The sequence below is a fragment of the Fukomys damarensis genome, unplaced genomic scaffold (genome assembly GCF_012274545.1).
Source record: "Fukomys damarensis isolate Sample0158 unplaced genomic scaffold, DMR_v1.0_HiC HiC_scaffold_33, whole genome shotgun sequence".
Classification (NCBI taxonomy): domain Eukaryota; kingdom Metazoa; phylum Chordata; class Mammalia; order Rodentia; family Bathyergidae; genus Fukomys; species Fukomys damarensis.
In genome coordinates this window covers 41,589,787-41,610,916 of record NW_022900945.1, presented here as the reverse complement: position 1 = coordinate 41,610,916, position 21,130 = coordinate 41,589,787, and the positions used below count along the sequence as shown (strand labels likewise).

General features: G+C 39.4%; 1 protein-coding gene and 1 long non-coding RNA gene across 8 annotated transcripts in view; one reads left to right on the top strand and one right to left on the bottom strand.

The window, feature by feature from the left end:
* Rbm15 (RNA binding motif protein 15) overlaps positions 1-12,928 on the bottom strand; it is a 27,569-nt gene extending 14,641 nt beyond the window's left edge. For all 3 annotated transcript variants that reach the window (XM_019204793.2, XM_019204794.2, XM_019204795.2), the window contains exons 1-3: positions 11,951-12,928; positions 9,543-11,780; positions 4,055-5,635 (exon numbers count right to left, since the gene is read on the bottom strand). In XM_019204793.2, the coding sequence (XP_019060338.1) occupies positions 5,613-5,635; positions 9,543-11,780; positions 11,951-12,575 (2,886 nt within the window). In that variant the 5' untranslated portion in view covers positions 12,576-12,928 and the 3' untranslated portion in view covers positions 4,055-5,612. The remainder of the gene's footprint in view (positions 1-4,054; positions 5,636-9,542; positions 11,781-11,950) is intronic.
* A 202-nt stretch (positions 12,929-13,130) lies between these two features.
* LOC104849528 overlaps positions 13,131-21,130 on the top strand; it is a 58,933-nt gene continuing 50,933 nt past the window's right edge. For all 5 annotated transcript variants that reach the window (XR_002024784.2, XR_776778.2, XR_004515026.1 and 2 more), the window contains exon 1: positions 13,131-13,227. This is a non-coding gene — a long non-coding RNA (uncharacterized LOC104849528). The remainder of the gene's footprint in view (positions 13,228-21,130) is intronic.

Sequence of the window (21,130 nt, the reverse complement as noted above, 5' to 3'; positions counted from 1 at the left end):
ACCAAAAAAAAAAAAAAAAAAAAAGAAGGAACACTGGTTTTGAAACCTCAGGGTAGTCAACTATTGAGCCCTAAGGAAAAAAATGAAATCGTATGATTTAAAGAAAACTAAGTAAGAATTCAGTGGTAGAGTGTGTGCTTTGCATGCACAAGGCACTGGGTTCAATCCCCAGCACCACCACCCCCAAAATGATAAAATACTGATCTCTGAACAGGAATATATTCAAGGTCTTATAAAGAATCTGAATACTAAGAAATAATTTTCTTTGGCATTTGAAGTAAATTTATATTACCTCCCTGAAACAAGTACTCAAATACTGGAGGGGGCAGGGATTGCTATAGATTGAACCCAGGACCGCTTGCATGCTAAGCATGTGCTGCACCACTGAGCTGTATCTCTAGCCACAAGCAGTCAAATCTTGAGCAAATCCTGACCCTCCCTTTAAAAACCTCCCATGGCTTTCACTGTATTACATATTTAGAATACAACCCAAACCTCTTGTCCCAGGCCATAAGGATCTAACTTTATAGTTTACCTCATGCCTCCTAGCAGAATATAAACTACAAGAGAAAAGAGAAACTTGTCCATTTTTTTTCTCCAATATATTCCCAAGGTATAGAATAATCCCTAGTATATATTACCTAAGTAATTGAAGAATTAGCTACACATATAGAATGTTAAGACAGATCATTAAAAATCAGAATTCTTCCAATGATTTACAAGGCAAAGATATACCGCTACTTATGCAGGTTGAGTATTAACATACTTGAGGTCAGAAGTATTTCATATTTTGGAGTTTTTTAGTTTTATAATATTTGCATAAATTTACTGCTTCAGCATTCCTAAAGTGAAAATCTGAAATACTCCTAAATCTGAAATTTAAGCATCAATATGATCAACAGATTTCAGATCTTGGAGCACCTTGGATTTCAAACTAGGGCTGCTTAACCTGAAACTTTTTTGTCTCAGTCCTATTAGTAATCTAGTTAAGAAGTGATATAGGTAATGGCTCATTAATAAATAACTTTCATGTGTATACACACATGCTCAATCCCAGAATTGTTTTCAATTTTAAGATGGAAGATAGTCACATTATTTTTAGGTTAACATCTGAAAATTCAAGGATACCTCAAATCAGTTCCTAATTGTATATTCCTTAGTCTTATCACAAAACTCTTGTTATCCCTTTAGCATTTCATAAACAGTGGTCCTTCTTTGCAGTATGGAGGCAAAATAAGTAAATCACATGACTATAAAACTGTTACATTTAAGAGATAAATTCCATGGCATTTTGTTTCCTTCTCCCTGCCTACTGTAAAAGCTTCATCTTCTGGAAGCTCCTCTTCTCAGTTTCTGACACAGAATACTATCCTGCTTTCCTACTGAGACTTTCATATAGTCTCTTCACATCCTTAAATACCCCAGGAAGTTTACACCTCTACACTGTGGGTCCACTCACCACAGAAGGATCTATCAGAATTAAATGGGGAGCTTATAAAAAAAAAAAAAAGACTCCAAACAAATCTCAAAACAGCAAAGAGCCTGCTTGTTTCTCAAATTTTACAAATATTGATTTATTGTAGTCCAAAATCCTTGGCCATTTTCTCAAGTTTGTAGCTTTAATCCTATCCTTAGCTGCCAGATTAAAGGTTGCAAGGCACAACAGTACAATGACTAAGACAGTCCTAGCTGAGACAAAGCCTGGTTAAAACTCTGGCTCCATCACTTACTAGTTGTCAGGTTACAGTATATGGTGAGACTTAAATGAAGTATTTGACAGAATACTTGGCATGAAGTGTGTAGTCAATAAATAATTGCTATCAGTATGTCCCAACTGATCATCTATCCCCACTCCAACCCTCTTCAACCTGGCTTTCTTGCTAAGATTTCCTGTTTTTATAGACCCAATGATCTTAATAGTTTTCCAGGTTTCTGCCTGCAGCTTATTTTCTCAAAACATCAACCAACAAGCTGCTACTCATGTCTGTCTGCCTGACTTATCAATCCCAACCTCCCTCCACCATCTCATATCCTTTTAAAAACAAAACCTTTCTTGACCATACCAGCTTTAAGTAACCTGTTCATATACCTTTATAACCTACAAAAATTCATTAGCAATTAATTTGCTACTAATCTGTGATTTCCTTCCTATAGTTGTCTTAAACTGTATTTAGTATTTGTCTATTCATATCTACTTTCCCCAATTATAGTATAAATTGCGAACAGCTCCAGAGACTAAGTGATCTTTTCCTCTATTTCCTATTTCCAGCACTTCAGCTCCTAATATACAAAGAGTATTTAAGTGACTAGAGAAACCTTAACTGGTGAAGCCGGTGGCCAGAGAGGCCATAATAAGACATAATATGGCTAAAAGAAAAAAGCAATGCTGTGTAATTCAGAAGCACTAAATTTACTGCCTCAGATTAAAAAAAATCTGTGAACAATGACTTAGGCTATAGAAGTAACACTTTATAAAATCTGGGTTGTTTTACTGAAGTCAGGGTAATCCTTATTTTCAATTTTAATAATACAGCCAACCTTTTAAAATGAGCCCAAATGAATTCAGAAGTGCTCCTGGAACTATATCCTTTACAGAACATTCACTACATTTGTATCAAATGAAAGATACTAGAAAACCACACAAATACTTCAAAAGGGCACTTTCCAATTTATAAAATCAGAACTCTGGATCTCATACTCAACCTAGTCTTTCCTTCAGTGTAGCTGGGAATAATTTCCCAAGTACTATAGTTTCAAAACACTGTCATGCTGTGTACCTTCCCACTTTGCATACGATTCCATAGATAAACAAATGCCGTTTGAAATGTATTTGCCTCATTCTTGAGAAATGAAGTCTGAAATTTTAGGGAGATACCAAACATGCAGAAATATAAAGAAAGTCCATGATAATCCTTTAAACCTCCACAGTGATTTAAAACAACTGCTTACTCCGACCAGGGATTTAGCTCAGTGGCACTGCACCTGCCTCACAAGAACTAGGTCCTGAGTTCGACCCCAGTACCAAAAACATAAAATAACTTCTTACTACTTGGAAAACTACTTAATGGACTTACAATGTGGGCTAGCAAGAAAAAGAAGACACTCAAAACTGCTATTTCCACCGATTAAATGTTTCAAAGAAATATAAGAGGAGATCACTTAGGAAAACATTAGATGGAACCACCTCATAACTTTTTAAAAATACATCTGAAAATGACACACAGAGACCATCAAAATTCCCAATGTCTGTTTTGCCCCTTTACTCTCTAAAAGTCTGGGTAGGTGAGCTGTCCAGTTAAACAATTCAAGGGGCTCAATCAAACTCATGGAAAAAAGTAGCTTGTACATATCAGCTACTATACTTATCAATCCTGTAAGTCTTCTGGAAAAGATGAAAAAGAAAATAACCTATTCAAAAATTTTTATTCCATTTCACAAAAGAAATCTAAGCAGTATTACATACCATAAAAGTTATGCTTTGATAAGCTGTCAAAGCCCTACACTTAATGTGAGAGGAGGCTAAGAAAACTGGCAGAACTAACTAGAGAATGAAAATGTTAACAGAAGACGAAAGTCAGACTTTTTTCAAACTGTCTATACAGTTTCCTAATTTTTTGTTCAGTCTCTTTATAAAAAACATTTGGCTAAAATATCTATCATTCCCAATCAGAAGAGTGGCACATTTTCATTATTATTACATACTACAATACTCTTTTAACTTTGAAATTTAGAAGTGTTTGTAAATGAACACGTTGATAGCAGTTAAGTCTTCCTGCACCATTAAATCATGACAAAAAGCAAATATTAAAGAAAAAAGCCAAACATTAAGGGCATCAAAGCCATAGTTCCCAAGTTCAAAACCAAAATTTTAAAATTTCTGTTCCCACATTAACAGACTTTTTCAAATACTAAAAATTTTGTAAATATACCATGGTGACAAAAAGAAGCTAGTAATGGCAGCAGTGTCTAGATTTTAACCAGAGAAACACACTTGAAACATTAAAAGCCCTCACCCTATTAATTATGCATTTTTGACCTCTAAAAACCCTCTTACCTGTTTACAAGTTTATACAGCTGTTTGCCACTGGAACACCACCTTGCAGAGTATAACCGTGGCATCCTTGGTTGATAATCACCTGTTGCCTAGCAATCATCAATCCCGCATGGAGACAGACAGCACTAGGGCTCTTCCATCCGAGGTTAAAATTCAAAACAAGCCCAACAAGCCTGCATTTCAAGGTGGTCTTCGTCTGCAACTAGTTTAGTTTAAAACTGGCAAACAACAACCATGGTGTCTGAAGCCAAAGGTGCAGCATTGCTGGCTTCCTCTTGAACTCCAGCGTTGTCACTGTGCACCGAAGACTCCTGCTGCAAACAGGGGAGTTGTTCTCCTGTACTGGGAACAGGCTTCCAAAGCTCAAGAGCCCCTGTACAGGATAATGCAGGAACTAAAGGCAAACAATTTCTCCTCCTTAAGGATGCCTCCATTTTTTTTTCCTCACAATCTGTACTACCAACCGAAGTGACTGGGCCTGAGTGTGCGTTCGTACCTATGAAACCGTCACGGTGCATGCACATCCAAGGCATGTGGAACCACAGGTCAAATAAGGCACAGATACCAAGTAACGGTTCTAATTACAAACGCTATCTCTCAGGAACTCTTCATCCATTCAGAACTAAACCCATCACTGCATAACTCTGGTAAGAAGCCCCTGGAGACGGAGGAGCTCCTCAAATGTGTCAGGAAAGGCTTTATTAACATCATCATTAACATTTAAAAAGCAAACGGAGTATTTCTCCTTCTTTTGGCAATTTGGTGCAAATGTTAAAAGTGCAAGATAAAGCAATTTCAAACTTTTCTTCAAATTAAAAATGAAACTAAGGCCAAACGTGATGGGTGAACAAAATAAATCAAAACTTAAATTCAGCAACTCCAGCTCTTCAAACCAGCAAAGCCCCAGACTCGTGCACTGTGGTGAGGCTTAGGGTGCTTGCCCCAGCTTCTTGTGTACCAGCCAACAGCACCATTTCCTCATCACGTTGAGGACAGAGAAGCAAAGGATCCCCTTCACTGCAAACAAAGGGGGCCACGGTAACACTAGTGATCCTTCAGAATTGACACACCGTGATAGTCAAAATGAAAATTGATGGTCTCCCTGCTTCTTGCTCAAGACATACAAGCTCTGAGCAGCAGCAAGTACCCCCTTGGCTGCAAACAAAGGGGTCAAGGTTTGCCGTCAATTCACTTCCAGGCAGAAAAACATTTTCCTCAAAAGAAACAATTTATTTAGAATAAAACAAAAGCAGCTCAACTGTGAGCGCACGTTTGAGTGACAGCTACTTTTAAGCTGTGTGAGCCATAAAAAGGGTTTTTCTTTACTTTTTCCAGAAATCTTGTGTACACAGCACAAAGCAAAGAGGTCATTTTTTTTTTCCACTTAAAACACCGGCATTGGCATCACAATAGCAGATACACAACGTTAAGCTGCCATTTTAGTAAAATGCACAAATACTAAACAGATTAGCTTTCTTCCATCAGAGGCCCATGTAAACTCCACATAAGCCACAACTTCTCTTCAAAAAGGTCCATTAGAGCTTTCAATTCTGTATCTTCATCCGCTGTTCACCAGTTTTGCTTGCGGGGGGGGAAAAAAAGGTTATTCAGTACAAATGTTTACAATATTAAAAATATATATATATATATATATATATTTCCCCTATGCATTACAGATGAACATAATATTAACAAGACCTTTCTGGATAGTCCACCTTGACCTCAAAAAGCACCAATAATACCCACTGGCACAAACCCTGAAATGAATTTACTGTATGTGTAGACAACTAACAAGTGGAACAATAGGGTGAGTTTTTTTAACGATTGCAATTGAGGATTACAGGACTGCAAATATCCTTTATCCTCATACAACTGAGTAAAACATGGAAAAAATTTTCAGAAAAAAAGCAATTTTACAATCAACCAATATCTCTTAAATATTAACTTAAAAAGTGAAACTATAAAAAGGTGGAGTTTAAACTTTTACCCCCTCTACTTTCATTCTGTAATTTATATGGAGTAACAGATTACTACTCCATTATTTAGAAAAGGGTCACGATACAAAGTCATTTTAAAATCCACCTTCCTGTATGTTACCAAAAACAGCAGCTGTTATTTTCTGCTAAGAAAACACTTATACAATTGCTAAGCAGTAAAAGAATGCTTCAGGACTCTCACTTTTCAACTGTTTAAATCACACACATTAACACTTCATTAAGCTTAACATTTCACTATCACCTTCTCCTTTAAAGGACATCACTATAACCAGAATGTTAACAGGGTCAGTTCCACTTCTTTTCCTGCTCTCATATCTAACTCCTATCTCAAAATGAGACACTGTGACATAGATTGCAAAGTACAGAAATTCTCTCCAAAACTTTTCATACAAAAGGTCATTAAGGCCTTCTTAAGAGGATTTCCTAATTCTATTACAACAGGGATTTTGGTGAATGATTCCTATATGGACCCAAACTAAACAGTTTGAGTTGTGCGTGCAAAGTGAGCAATTTCACTGTCTTAAGGTTAAAAATGGACTTAAATTTTCAGAAAATTAAAATCATCAGTGAACACTTACTCATAAAATTGTTTTTAAATAAATCTGGAAATGTTTGACTCTGAAAAACACCTTTTAACAGTTATATATCAAATGATCTGAGTCAAGAAGGGAGTATGTTACCTTCAAAACTTGACAAAAGCTTAGGCCAGCCAGAGGACAGACATTTTTAATATGCAAATCCTAAAGGAAATTCTACTCTCACTTCATAGTTATCTTAAACCAGAAATTTAAGTGAAAAAAATTCTTCACAGGAATCTCAATTACAATTAACAAAATATTACCAAAAAACAAAGTAGAATTATTTGCTAGGAGCTGAGTGCTTAATTTTCCATAATTTTTGAAGCTGTGATCTTAAAGTCTTAATTACATTATTTTTACCAGTAATACTTAATAATTTAATGATACAGTGAAATTTTCTTTCCCTTCATTTTAACAGAGTTCCTAAAAAAAAAAAAAAATCAGTTACACTAAAGTAACTCAAGAAAAAAAGATTTGGATACTACAAAAACATCCAGTGTTGAGATTATGAAATTCTGAGTATTAGGAACCAGTTTTAGACTTTTGCTTTCATTCAAATTCTGAAAGTTTAAGTAGATAATTTACAAATATTTTTAACCTGCACAACAGAATGGGCAACACAAATAAGATTCATCTGGACAATGGTACTCTGTAGATAAGTATCAAATTAAACATCATTAGTTTTTTGTAAGACATACATTTAGAAATGGTATCAAGCCATTGTTTCAAAAACATTGCAGCACAAAATTGCCCAGGTTTAACAAAAGCAGCAATATCAGATAAGTCTTTAAACAAACACAGAGCAAAAACCACAGTGCTCTTCAATAAACTATCACACCAACTTAAGTTTGAAACAAAAAAACAAAAAGAAAAAGGGAAAACCCACATATTTTGGTTTATAGTAAAATTAGATGACATGGACATCACTCTCTAAAAGAGTAAAATCATTTGTCTAACCATCTTATCAAAACATATTCAAAAGTTAATGGTTGGTGAAATTATTTAAACTGGAAAAATGTATCTAGCTACAACTGTCCTTTGACCCCATGAAGCACAAGCTCCACACTTGCATTAGTTTCTGAATAGGTTCCTACTCTATACCAGCCACTGCTTTTGGGAAACAAAAGGCACCCAAAGTCTTAGTTGCAGGAACACTAAGAAGCTTTGTGCTCATAGCCTAGTATTTTCCTTCTCTCAAAATGGCTAGTTTTTCCAGTTTAAAAATGAAACAAAAAAACACAAAAACATCCAAATTTTTTTTAAATGTAGAAATGCTTAATGAAAGCCTAAAAGATGACGCAGTAGTGATGAGATTTTCAGGCTAACATGCAAGAGACACCTGTCATAATGGAAATAAAAATTATGACATTTCCCTGGGTTATTATTGGTGCTATTTCAAAACTACCAGCTTTGATAACAGAAAGAAAACAGTTACTGAGATCTGCCAGGCTTTAAATAAGTCACTTTCACAGAATAAAAACTTGACCATGATCCAGAAGGTTCCAAAAAATATCAAGGGCCTTAAGTCTTCACCACTGAAGTCCAGGGAGAAAAATATACTTATTAATGACCTGAGGAATCAGGGGTGGTGGCAGAGGAGTAGGTAAAAATAAAAACCATCCACTTCCGTAAAATAGCATGAGTCCTTGCTAAGAACCAAAAGTAATATATCATTCTCAGCTGAGGACAGAAACAAACAAAAAAAAACCAAACAAAAAAACCCAAATTAAAAACCAAACCAAAACAAAAATCTGTAGGTGGGCTAAATCATTTTATAATAATTACAGGTGTCTGGGCAAACAATAAAAAATGATTTCCCCACACTTACATTTCAAATCTCAATGGCTGGATAACAGTGAAAATATTAAGCATAAAATTTCAAAAATGTTCAAAACATTTCTAATAATGTAATGTCACTACTACTGTTTAAATATGAAAATAAAAATACCAGCAGTTTAAAAAAAAAAGTGTATCAAAGGCATTTTACACTGACTTTAAAAAAAAAAAATCTGCAATCCAGATATGGCTGATTAATGCCCACTGAAACAAAAGCCTGAAGCCACCTTTTCTATTACTAAAACCAGAAATTTGAACGGATACAAAAAAAATTCACCTTTGATGAAGAATAAGTTTCTAAATATGCAATTAAATTTGAACTGTACCTGCTACACCTCTGAAAGTCAGTAAAACACCACCACACACCTATGACTGACTAAAAATTCTGATTTTATAAAGCATCTATTCACTTTCTTGCATACTAGCCTAAGCATAAGACATAAACAGCTTGTAACACAGTCCTCAATTTTTACCAAACAGTTACAGCTACAAACCAAAAGTGCACATATGGGATACAAAACTCAAGAGCTAATGCATGTAAAGCCAACTCTCCTAGAACAAGCTATATTTTAAGAGAAATATTCAAATACCTGATTAAAATAATTACATTGCTAAACAATTTAAATGCGTATATTTCTGAGATCCCTGATCAAATTTGTCACAAAAGTAATGTTTCTGGTAAACGAATTATTTACCTACACACCAAGGAAGCCATGTTACCATCTGTTTACAGTCAGAAGACTCTTTTGTCCAAATTCTGATTTTTCAAACTTTTGGTTTTTTTTAACTTTGAGGATTTTTTTAAAGCTCGGGATTAAAAAAGAAAAAGTTAATCAGAAGAATAGGAACTCTAAAAGCGAACCCATCTTCCTGCTACCTTAAGGATTTCCCTTTCACTTAATAGCTAAACTGTTCTAATTTGTTTTAAAGAGGTTTATAAAAATATATATTAAAAAAAGGCTAAGACTAAACAATTAAAAAGAAAACTTCATCTGATGCTGTATCCCATTACACATCACAAAACAGAAACCATGTCAAAGTAGTAAATACAAGTTACACATGGACTTTAGGACGCACCACGGACAATGATCATGACCAGGTAATCTTCTTCAGATTTGGCCAGTGCCTTAGCAGGGGAATCCAGGAACTGCTGGGAGAACTCACAAGGTGGGAAGGCATGAAGGACCCCGGTGTTTTCCTTGTCTTTGTTGCCTCCAACAGGGAGGCTGATCACCCCAGCTGCCTGCTTTTGCTTTAAATAGGACACAAGGTTCCTAAGTGGCCTCTGTGTAGAGGTGGCAGTGTCTGACGTGGCTGAGGAAGAGGAGGATCTGCTGTCAGAACTTCCAGGTACAGCCAGAAGAATGGCATAACCATTGGGCCCTGCCACTTTGATGCGTCGAGTTACTTCATCCAATTTGGGCTGGTCTAAACGAAGACGCTGTGTAATCTTGAGCTGGGCTACTTTGCCTCCAGTTGAACCCTCCACAAGAAGACTGCTAGCCACTTGGAGATCACCCTGCAAGAGATGCATGTTGGAAGGAAAGTTGCTGTTCTTCAGTAGAAGCATGCCCTGCCAGGCCAAACAGAGTTTGGGAGAGGCTGTTGCAGCAGGGGCTGATCCCCCATCCTGTTTCTGGGAAGGGGATTTCAGCTTCGATGAAGCAGTGCTGGCACTGGGTACACTCCCATCAGACCGGTCTTCTTTTTTCAGAGGGCTTTTTCCCTCAGTGGGAGCAGCTGTCCGGTGCTTCCTATCCCGTTCAGCTGATGCAGAGTTTTTCCGGTCTCGCTTGTCACCCTGGCTCTTCTCCAAACTACCTCGCCTGTCTCTGATTGGAGAGGGCCTTTCCAAGAGTAGACGGGAAGATCGATCATTGTCACTGTTGTAACGATCCCGGCTGCTCAGTTCTGGACTACGGTCAGGAGAAGGAGCACAGTGACGTTTTCGTGGCCGGTCACTCTCAGGGGACCTATCCAGATGCCGTATGGCACTCTCCTCAGGCAACCGTCGCTTCCTAGGCTGGTCTCTGCTGCTGGGCAGATCTCGATCACCTCTATCCCGGTCCAAGGACCAGCCATCCCGCCTTCTATCCAAGCTATCCAGTGACTCATAAGCAGTCACAGCAGTAGCAGCAGTCCGAGTGCTACGTTCTCGGACTGGGGGCGGGGGTGGCACCCAGTCAGAATCAGGATAAAGGTCCCTGTCACGATCTCTATAAAGTAGAGGTGGGGTTCTATCCCGAGCACCTCTCAAAGGATCAGGTGCCCGATGTCCAAAAGCATCTGTCACCAGCTCATAATGAGTCAAGGGCAAAGGCTGCAGATACTGCTGCTGGTAACGATGTTCTGTGTCTGCAAAGTCCACTCTAAGACGACGATCTGGACCACCAAGTGGGAATCCCCGCATATGGGTCCAGGCAGCATGTGCTGCGTCCAAGCTTTCATACTGGATATATGCCCAACTATCACCTTTCCGGTAGTCTATCGTGCGTATGGTGCCAAATCGGTCAAATTCTCGTGCCAGGGCTGCAAGAGGCACCCAAGGTCCCAGGCCACCAACCCAAAGGCGGGTAGTGGGTGTAGCTTTACCATAACCAATTTTGATAGGATTCCGAATTATAATCTTGCCAGACATTGCTAGTTTGGCCCGGTGAGACATGTCTAGGTTCTCAAATTTGAGAAAGCCATAGGTACTGGTCTGGCCCCGAGATGGCCTCTTAATATCTACTTCTGTAATGACTCCAAAGCGATCAAAAGCCCTTCTTAGATCACTCTCGGTCACAGTAATGTCCAGGTTGCCCAAGAAAAGCGTCCGGTTAGCACGCTGATCATCCTCGGGTGAAATCTCATCCACTTCTCGAAAAGGAGCAGCACCTGCTCCAGCTCCCACCCTTGTCTCAAGACTATAGGTTGGGCGCACTCTCTCATAGAATGGGTAATCGCGTTCTCGCTCCAGCTCTCGGGGCAATGGTGGCGGAGGTGGAGGGGGCAGGCGGCCAAGAGCCAACTGCTGCAACCGGTAGTCTCTGTATCCCAATGCAGCACCGCCAGGGGAAAGTGATCTCTGGCCTCCACCGCCTCCTCCAGGGGGGTGACGATGACCACCTACAGAGGCCCCGACCACGCTGGCAGATGGAGGATAAGTATCTTTGTCTAAAGGGGAGCGGCTGCGGCGCCGGCTCACATACACAGCTTCTATCTTCAGGGGACGGTCATAGAGCACCAGGCGGCCTCTGGCATGCTTGGCCGCCCGCGCGTCCTCTGGCCGCCGGAAGTTCACAAAGGCTACCCGCTCATCCCCGCTGCCAGAACCTGAGAGATGACTGATTTTGACACTTACATCACCGAAGCGTTTGAACTCGTGAAACAGTCCGTCCTCCACCGCTTCATCACTCAGCTGGGACCCCAACTCGCTTATTTTCAGAGTCTTGTACTCCCCGCCGTCCCCGCCGCCAGGAGTGGCGGAGGCCCCCCGACGATACCTGAGAGATGACTGATTTTGACACTTACATCACCGAAGCGTTTGAACTCGTGAAACAGTCCGTCCTCCACCGCTTCATCACTCAGCTGGGACCCCAACTCGCTTATTTTCAGAGTCTTGTCCTCCCCGCCGTCCCCGCCGCCAGGAGTGGAGGAGGCGGCCCCCGACGAACGTGACTCCCCGCCTCCACCCCGGGAGCTGCTGCGCGACTCGCCCCCGCCCGAGGAATTTTTGGTGCTTGGGGAGCTGTAACTATGCAAGCGGCTACTGGAGCTGCCCCCACCAGTGTCATACTCGCGGCTGCCACCTCGGCTGCTGGACTTGTCTAGGTGAAGGCTCCGCCGCGACCCGCCGCCGCTGTCCGTCTTCCCGCTGCTGCTCCCATTGCTGCCACCAGAGCCGCCTAACTTCTTGCTCCGCTCCCCGCGGGAAGTCGAGTCCTCACCACCACGGGAGCGTTTGGTCTTGACTGGTGAGCGCTCTTTTCCTTTCATCGTCGCGGGTCGTCGGAGGTAGTCTCCGCGGAGCTGACTAACCCGCTGCCCCGCGCTCGTTTCACACAGCGGAACCGCACGCCGCCATCTTGGACTCCGCCGCGGCAAAGGATCCCGCCCTGCAGACCTCATTGGTCAATTAGCTCGCTCTTCCACAGTCTCATTGGGAAAACTATTTGTCTGTCTTTACATCTCCCCGCGCTCGGAGAAGGCGCCCGCCCAGCCACTTTTATTGGGTTCCCAACGCCCTAGTCCAAGCGCCTCATTGGCTATATTTGTTGTCTATCTTAACGGTTCCTCGCGCCAGGCTGTAGCTCCGCCCCTCACACTTTATGGCCACCTGACCCAAAGTCTGGAGGCGTTGATTGGACGAAAAGTCTGCCCTGTAACGGTACTTCTGGCGCGGTGAAAGCTACAATCCCACCTCCTCATCCCTTTCATTGGTTTGTGACCCGGTTCTCTAACCCACTATTTGGGAAGTCAGGCCATCCTTCTGGAGTTTTTTTCTTGAGAGCTTGGCTCACACCGCCCTCGCTTTTGAGAGACAGAGAGCTTTTGCGCCCTTTCTCCCCCTCTTTCGACCCCTTTCTTCCAACTTCTCCGGCGGCTGAGAGAAGTTTAAATCTGATTGGATGTTGACAATGAAGTTGATAGGCTGGAATAACTGTCCATCGCTTCCTTAAAGGGATAGGTACCTACTGAAGAGGCTGCGTGAAGGTGAAAGCCTAGAACACGCGCTTGTTGTGCGACGTCGCTTAAAGTGTCGCGAGATGGTGACCGTGAGGTAGGACCGCCTCCCCGCGCTTTCGGCGTTCTCTCAAATACTTGTTCACTCTGTGGCGTGCTTAGTTGTGCTGGAGCCCTGGGATCCTGAGACTTCCGGGTTCCGCACCTTCCTGCCTGTGCTACAGGAGGGGTACTGTAGGCCCTCTTGCTGTCGCAGCCTTAGATTCCCTTAGGAAGCAGTCCCAGGGCGTCCCGCCAACACCATCTTAGTCCCTCTAGCTCCGGCTCGAGCAGCCGGGAAAGGCCCCACCACCCGCGCCAGAGAAGGGCGCCCGCGGTCTCCGAGACCTGGAGGGCAGGCGGGGGGCGGGAGCTGGGGGTCACGGGGTCACAGGGACGCCCGGGGTGGTGCTGAGGCCGCCAGGCCGGGAGATCTGGGAAGCTGCTCGGCGCTGAGAGCCCGGCCTCTTCTCCGGAAGCTGCCTCTTCTCGCCCAAGTCCCCAGGGTAACTGAGAGGGGGAGCGATGCTCCTACCTGCGGCCCAGGGCGAGTCCAGACCTGAGAGGCACTGCTGATGGTCTGAGCGTACTGTTTTAGGTTGCGACCTAAATCCGTGTGGATTTTGTAGTCTGTAAAATTCTGTCGAATGTAGTACAGAAATTCGCTTTTATTATGTGATGATTCCCTCCAGCATTAATCCAAGCACTCTGGGAAGATGAATAACGAGGATCGCAGGTTAGAACTCGGCCTGGGAAACGGCTTAAGGACACCCTGTCTCCACACACACACAAGATTTTTAAGGGTTGGGGATGGGGCTCACTGCGAAAGGTTCAAGCCTCTGTCCACCCCGTCTCCCATGCTACTAAAATAAATCTTCATAAGTCTTAGCATAATGTGTTCAGTATGATACAACTGAGTCTTTAAAAATTGTGTGGATCATATAAATGTGTGTACACATATGCTTTTTATATTATCGTAGAAATTTTACTTGACCACATGGAAAGTGGATGGTTACTGGAATTGCCTTCGGGAGGGAACCTGAGGATCAGAAGTGGGAGACTCTGGTACACACTGAAAGAAACCTTTACCGTGTGCTATATACTCTTTGAATTTAAAAGAAAGCAATTATTTTTAGCTTTCATAAGTTATTTTCATGGAGAAATTTTTTAAAATGCAAAAGTACGGTACTATAAGGTACTCTCATGTACCAAACACCCAGTTTTCAATGATTATCAGATCATGGCAATCATGTTTCAATCTACGTTACTCTTCCCACTCTTCCCTGCTCTGTTATTTTTGTCCCAGGTTTATCTGATCTATTTCCTGCCTCAGGCGTAGAATCTGCCATTTCTCCTTGGAGTTCTGGTTTCTTTTTAGTGGGAAATGGTATCGAAAGATAAAAATCTGGAAATTGAGAGATAAAACACAATTATAAAACTACAAAATAAAAGGCTTTCCAGAAGAGGATTAATCTTTTTCTAGGTTATATAAATACGTACTACACAAAAAAGAAATTGAAGTTAAGCTTTTATCTGATTGCTTTATTCAATCTATAGCCAATCCAGATAAACTAGACTGCAAAATGACTATTTTTGGCTTAAATTGACCTGTGTAGGTGACTCACTGATCCAAGGAAAAGGTAAGGACCAGTGAGAATAGTTTCCCAAACCTCATGACGGGTTTGAGGGAGCCTAAAAGTTGAGAAAGAGAATTCAGAGAGTTGAACAGTCACTACTTGAGGTATTCCAGGCTTCATAGCTTGTCACTTGGGAGTACCAGGGAGTGTCGTGGACCCTACTGTCCACAGCCAGAAGCAGTAAGAAACCTTGCCTAAGGGAACTGGAGTCAAGAAGACTGGTCAGTTTAATACAGTAGACAAGAAAGGTTTGTTACCAGGAAGGAAATTAAATGTAGCGTGAGATAGGTGTGTATGTCCACGCTAGAACAGAATAATGACAAAATGTTGGATCCATCTAGTTAAAATAAAAGGTTTATTTGTTTTCATTTCTTTTGTGTACTTTCTTTGTGTTCTGAGTTCACGAAGGTGCTCAGCAAGGTTTTAACAGCCTGTGTCTATTCATGTGCTTTGGAGAGACCTGAGAAGATAAAAGTGACCCATGGTTTAGAGCAGAGATGGTGAACCTTTTAGAGCTTTCAATGATAACAAACAGCTGACCATGGCACACACGTCATAGGTTCACCACCACTAGTTTAGAGGATCAGGAGGATGTTCTTTTGGTGGTCATGAAGTTGAGGTGCAAACCAAGTTTTCCTCTTGTCTCCTTGTGATCAACTGCCAGATTTGTGAGGATAGCTGACCTGGGTGAGGAGAATCTCAATAGTTCTGAAAACAGATAAACTATCAAAAGATTCCCTGAAGATCATACTGTATATTGCTTAGTCTCTCCTTTTTGTGCCCCACCAAAAAACAAGAAATAGTGTTGAGGAAAAGCTGTCATAGTCCATTTTAGCATCAATGTTGGCCCCTTGTAGCTGTTCAACTTGAAGGCCTAAGGACACATCCCAACATTTAGAACTAGCTTTGTCTATAAGTACTTTTTCCATCTCATTTAAAATCAGTTGCAAATTTAAAAGCAAAAGTTTACACAGATGAAAATTGCACAATTTTTAAAAATATCATTGCAGAGGACCATAATACTGATTATGGCAGGCTGTCAAGAGTTAACCCCACAATTGGCTTGTTTATAGAAGTGAGTCTAGCTGAAGCCTACTTGCTGAGGTCAGAGTAACTCACACCTAAATTCTGTTCACACAACTAAAACCTGCCAACTAGAAGGACAATGTTCTAAGTACAACTGTATATTTTGTCTATTTTTTCCCCTAATTTGATAGTACTTTGTCTTGTCCTTTAAAAGCCTTGTTAACATTGATTTCCATAGAAACTGTGCATAGCCTGCCTTTACCCCAGTTGATTGCCAGTAAGAGTTAGCGCTTGGGACTGGCCACTGCCTTTGTCAGTTGCACCAGCATTGGTCATCCTGGCACCCCATTTTCTTTCTCTTAGCTCTCTTAGTGTATTTATTTCTCAGGCCTGCATTGTATACTGAGCAGGAGAACACTGGAACCTAACTGCAGGAGTCTCTGGTAACCAGTATATTTTCAATCAGATGTTCTCTTCACTCTCATTCTTCCTAAGTCTTATTGTTTGTATATCCTCAATCCACACAGACAATTATGATTGCAGTGTGAAATTTGTCTTGGGACCTGAGAGCCGTTTGATTTCCTGGCAGATGTAGAAAGGGCTAAAGCTGGGAATTGAACATTTTTCCACTCATAATAGTAGATTAAAATTTTTTGTTTTATCTTCTTTCATAAAGCGAGCTCTTTTTTTTTTCCTCATTGGGTTTATTGGCAAATTTTAGGTATACAATACAGTTACATTCATTATTGGGATCTTGTACCTTTACATGACAGGTCTTGGTTCTCATTTTTTCCCCTTGTCCCTACCCTCCCTTCACCCCTCTTCCCTCCACCTTTATAAACACTTCATTTCCATTTCTTCATTTTCTCATATTTTTTTTCCCTTATTAGCTTTCCCCTACCCTTCCCACTTTCCCTACACCTTTAGCCCATTTCTTCCTATTTCACATTGTCCATTATATCATTAGGATCTTATGTACTATTATAGTTTATTCACACGTGAGCTGTCTCTTGACAGGTTTGTTTTGTTTGGCTTGCAGGAAGAGTGTATATTTTACTCATGGGCATATATTAAAAGCCTAAAATAGCACATAATAATTTAGGAACCCAATTTTCAAAATAAATAAATAAAATAGCTGGGTGTGGTGGTGTACACCTGTAATCCCAGCTCTCAGGAAGCTGTCAACGTAGGCTACATAGTCTGTTCAAGACCAGCCTGAACTATATAGCAAGACCTTGCCTCAAGGATAATAATAATAATGGGCCTAATTTGCATTATAGAATGACTTATTTGTAGTTTTCAGGGTCTTTAAAAATAGCTTTATTGATAAAAATCATTTATATACCATTTACCCATTTAAAGTGTGCAATTTAGTCGTTTTTACTATACTTACAGAGCTGTATATGTGATTCCTCCTTTAATATTGTTATAAAAAGCATTGTATTATAACTTCTTTATGACCAAGCCCTAATTTAATTAACTTTCATTTATTTAGACATCTTATGATTAACAACACAGACGCAGACTCTAGAACCAGCTAGCTTGAATTAAATCCCAGCTCTGCTGCGGGCCTCAGAAGAGTTACTATTAACTCTGGGGTTTGTTTTTCTCATCTATAAAATGATAATAATCATAGAATTTCCTCACTGGGAGGATAAAATGGATTAAAACATATTAAGACCTTTGAAACATAGGCACTGTATGAATATCTGCTATTACTGATACGTTTTCTCCTTGAACCTGGATATCTAGAATTAGATTAATCATAATCCTTAGTTTATAACACACAGTCATCAGTGGTTCATCCATAGACCTTTAAAATTTCTCATCAAGAACATAACAATCGAGCACTTAAAGAAATAGAAAATTACCAACATTTTACATCTGCATAAGTGTCCCTTGTCTACACTATTGATTGCCTACTTTCATAGACATCCTGAATCTAGTACTTAGGGAACCTTGCTTGTTCTTTATAAAAGAAAATTTAAAGAATTTTAAAGGATATTTTAAGGAATTAGCATTTAACACAATATGTTTGTATGCTTGCACACATATGCACACCTGTGGGCCTTAAAAGTATATTGTTTTAGTTTTGCTTGTTTTGACTTTATACAAACTTTTATTTGAATATGCTATATATGATTTGAGATTTGCATTTTTCATTTATTATGTTACTACAATATTCATATTATACATAGCTATAGTCTATTTCCATTGCTGTAAACTATTTCATAATATTGAATATACCATGTATATATCCATTCTTCATTTGATGGGTATATAGATGATTGCCAGTATTTATGTTTCTATGAACAGTGATGCTGTGAATATTCTTATTCCTATCTCCTGAGGCATGGGTGCAAAAGTTTTCTAGGATGGGCTGGGAAGATAAAAGTGATGGATACCTAGGAATAGAATCAGCAGATTAAAGGGTTATTGAATGTCATGCTATATAACATAGATTATTTATTTATTTATTTATTTATTTATTTATTTATTCATTTATTTATTTATTTACTAGGGATCTAATCCAGGGCCTTAGCACTGAGCTACCTCCCCACTCCTTTTTTTATTTTTCATTTTGAAGCAGGATCTCCATAAGTCACTAAATTGCCTCTACTGGCCTTGAATATGTGATCCTCTTGCCTCAGCCTCTCAGAGTCCTGGGGTTAGAGGTGGATGACACCATGCTCAGCTGTCAAATTGTTTTTGAAAGTGATGTTTAGCAATTCATTGTCTCACCAACAATACATGAGATCTTTGGCATTTCGTAACTTTTTTAAAACCCAAAACAATGTTTCTCCATGGTTTCAGTTTTGTTTCCCTGATTACTAGTAAAATTGCTTATCTCTTCATTTTTTTACAGGCCATATACATATTTCTTCATCTATGAAAGTCTATTTGTGTCTTTTGTTCATTTATTGAGTTGTATCTTATGTGTATAGGGTTTTTGTATATTCTTGTTTCTGATTGTAGGGTATATATGTGGCAGATATCTTCCAATTTGTGGCTTATCTTTCACTTCATTACATATTTAATAAATAGAAGTCTTAATTTAGATAAAGTTGACTTTATCAACCTTTTATATATATAGTACTTTTTTATATCTTTTTCTGTTTTTGTTTTTTATGTTGTGAGACACAGTCCCCCTGGGTAACCCAGGCTGGCCTTGAATTTATGGTGATCCTCCTGCCCCAGCCTCTGGAGTTCTGGGGTTACAGTACAGGTGTGTGCCACTACAGTTTGCTGTAGTACTTTTTATATATTAAAAGTCTTCATCACTTCCTTCATTTGTGTCACCCATGTTCTCTTATATTAAAGTTTTCTTCTTTGTTAGACATTTTATAATTGATTCATCACATATAAACATCTGTCTCTGATTGAGGTTTCATTAAATCTATGAATTAATTTAGAAAAAAAGTGACTTTTTGAAATTAAGTTTTTCAGTGAACAGGGATAACTTTTCATTTAATTAGGTCTTATTGAATTTCCTTCAACAAAATGTTTATTGTATGTGTACTTGTGCGTGTTTTTTATTATGGTTTGTTACTGTTGTTAATGATGATGACATTGCTTTAAAGTTATGCTTTTGTGATTTGAAATGTAGCCATTCGCTAGAGTTTCCTATTATTTATATTAAATGTATAGAACCTTTTTGGTTTTCTTTCTTTTTTTCTTTTCTTATACCGGGAATTGAATCCAGGGCCTCCCAGTGAGCTACATCTGTACCCCTTTTATATTTTTTGAGACAAGGTCTTGTTAAGTTGCTAAACTGCCAGACTCTTCTTGAATTTGTAATCCTCTTGTTGCAGCCTCCCCTATAGAAGGAATTCCACCATCATGCTTTATGTTTTCTACGTAGGCAACCATATAGTCTACAAATAATAGAGTATTTCTTCCTTTTTAATCCTTATTTGATTTTCTGGTCTTATTGTGCTAACTAGAATCTCTGATACAGTGTTAGAGTGGTAGCATTCCTATATTTCTTTCATATTTTAGAGAGAATGCTTCTGGTGTTTTTCCATTTAGGATGATATTTATTACATGCTTTTTTTTTTTCATTATCCTTACATTTAAGGAAATTCAGTTTGTTCCTACTTTACTGAAAAGTGTTTTCTTTTTTCAAAATAGGGTTTCTCTATGTTTTCCAGGCTGGTCTAGGCTCATGAACTTAAGTGAACCTCCTACTTCAGCCTCCCTAGTAGCTGGGACTATTGGAAAGTTTTTAATCATAAATAGATATTAAATTTTTTTCAAAGTAAAGGAAACTAAAGAGACATATCCATAAACTGCATGCATTATGCATCATTATAACATAGATGGGGAAAGAAGCTTTAAAATATAATACTAAAACAACTAATAAAATTTGTGTGTGTGTATTGAATGGCCATATATCAATATTATTTCCTTATTTTGATCACTGTGCTATGGTAATTAGGAGAATACCTTTGATCTCAGTAATACATGCTAAGGTTTTTAAGGATAAAAGAATATCTCCAATTTTAAATGGTTTAGAAAACTTTCAGGGAACAAATAATTTCCTTCTGTTTTGTTACTCTGCAACTCTTATGCTGTCTTGTTATCTATAATGGATTTTTAAGGGCCATTCACTATACTCAAAAGGGAAGAAGAGAGAATCAACAACATGCCCCCTTTCTTTTAAGATACCACCTGGAATTCCTTTTATATCTCTTGATCCAAAATACACACATCCAACCACACTTGGCTGCATTTTAGCCCACCTGAAAACCAGAAAACTTATTTCCAAGAAAAAGATGAAAAGCAGACTTTGAGACAATTGTCAGTCTCTTCCACATCTATCCACTGGGTGAGTTACATGACGCAGTAGATGTAAAGCTTATGGTAAGTAATAGGATTCAGTTATAAGATGTTAGTTCTTGGCTTCATTTACAATATCTAATTTGATCCTCATAGTAATATATGAATTACAGAAAATATTATCTTTTTCATTTTGCTTTTGTTTTGAGATAAAGTCTCACTCTGTTGCCTAGGCTGGTCTCAAACTCCTAGAATCCTAGGGTCTTCCTACCTCAGTCTCAGCCTCCCAGTACTGGGACAACAGACATGAGCCATCACACCCAGTGCAAATATAATTATCTAAATTGCACATGAGGCCTAAGAATCAGAAAGGCTAAGTATATTTGTTGTTGGTGGTGGTTTTGCTTTAAAGAAGACAGCAGAGTCCAAGGAAAAGGAGCACTAACACATTCTGGACTCCTAGATTCTGTAGACGGAATCTACCCTCACAAAGTCCTAAAAGTCTGTGTTGTATAACTT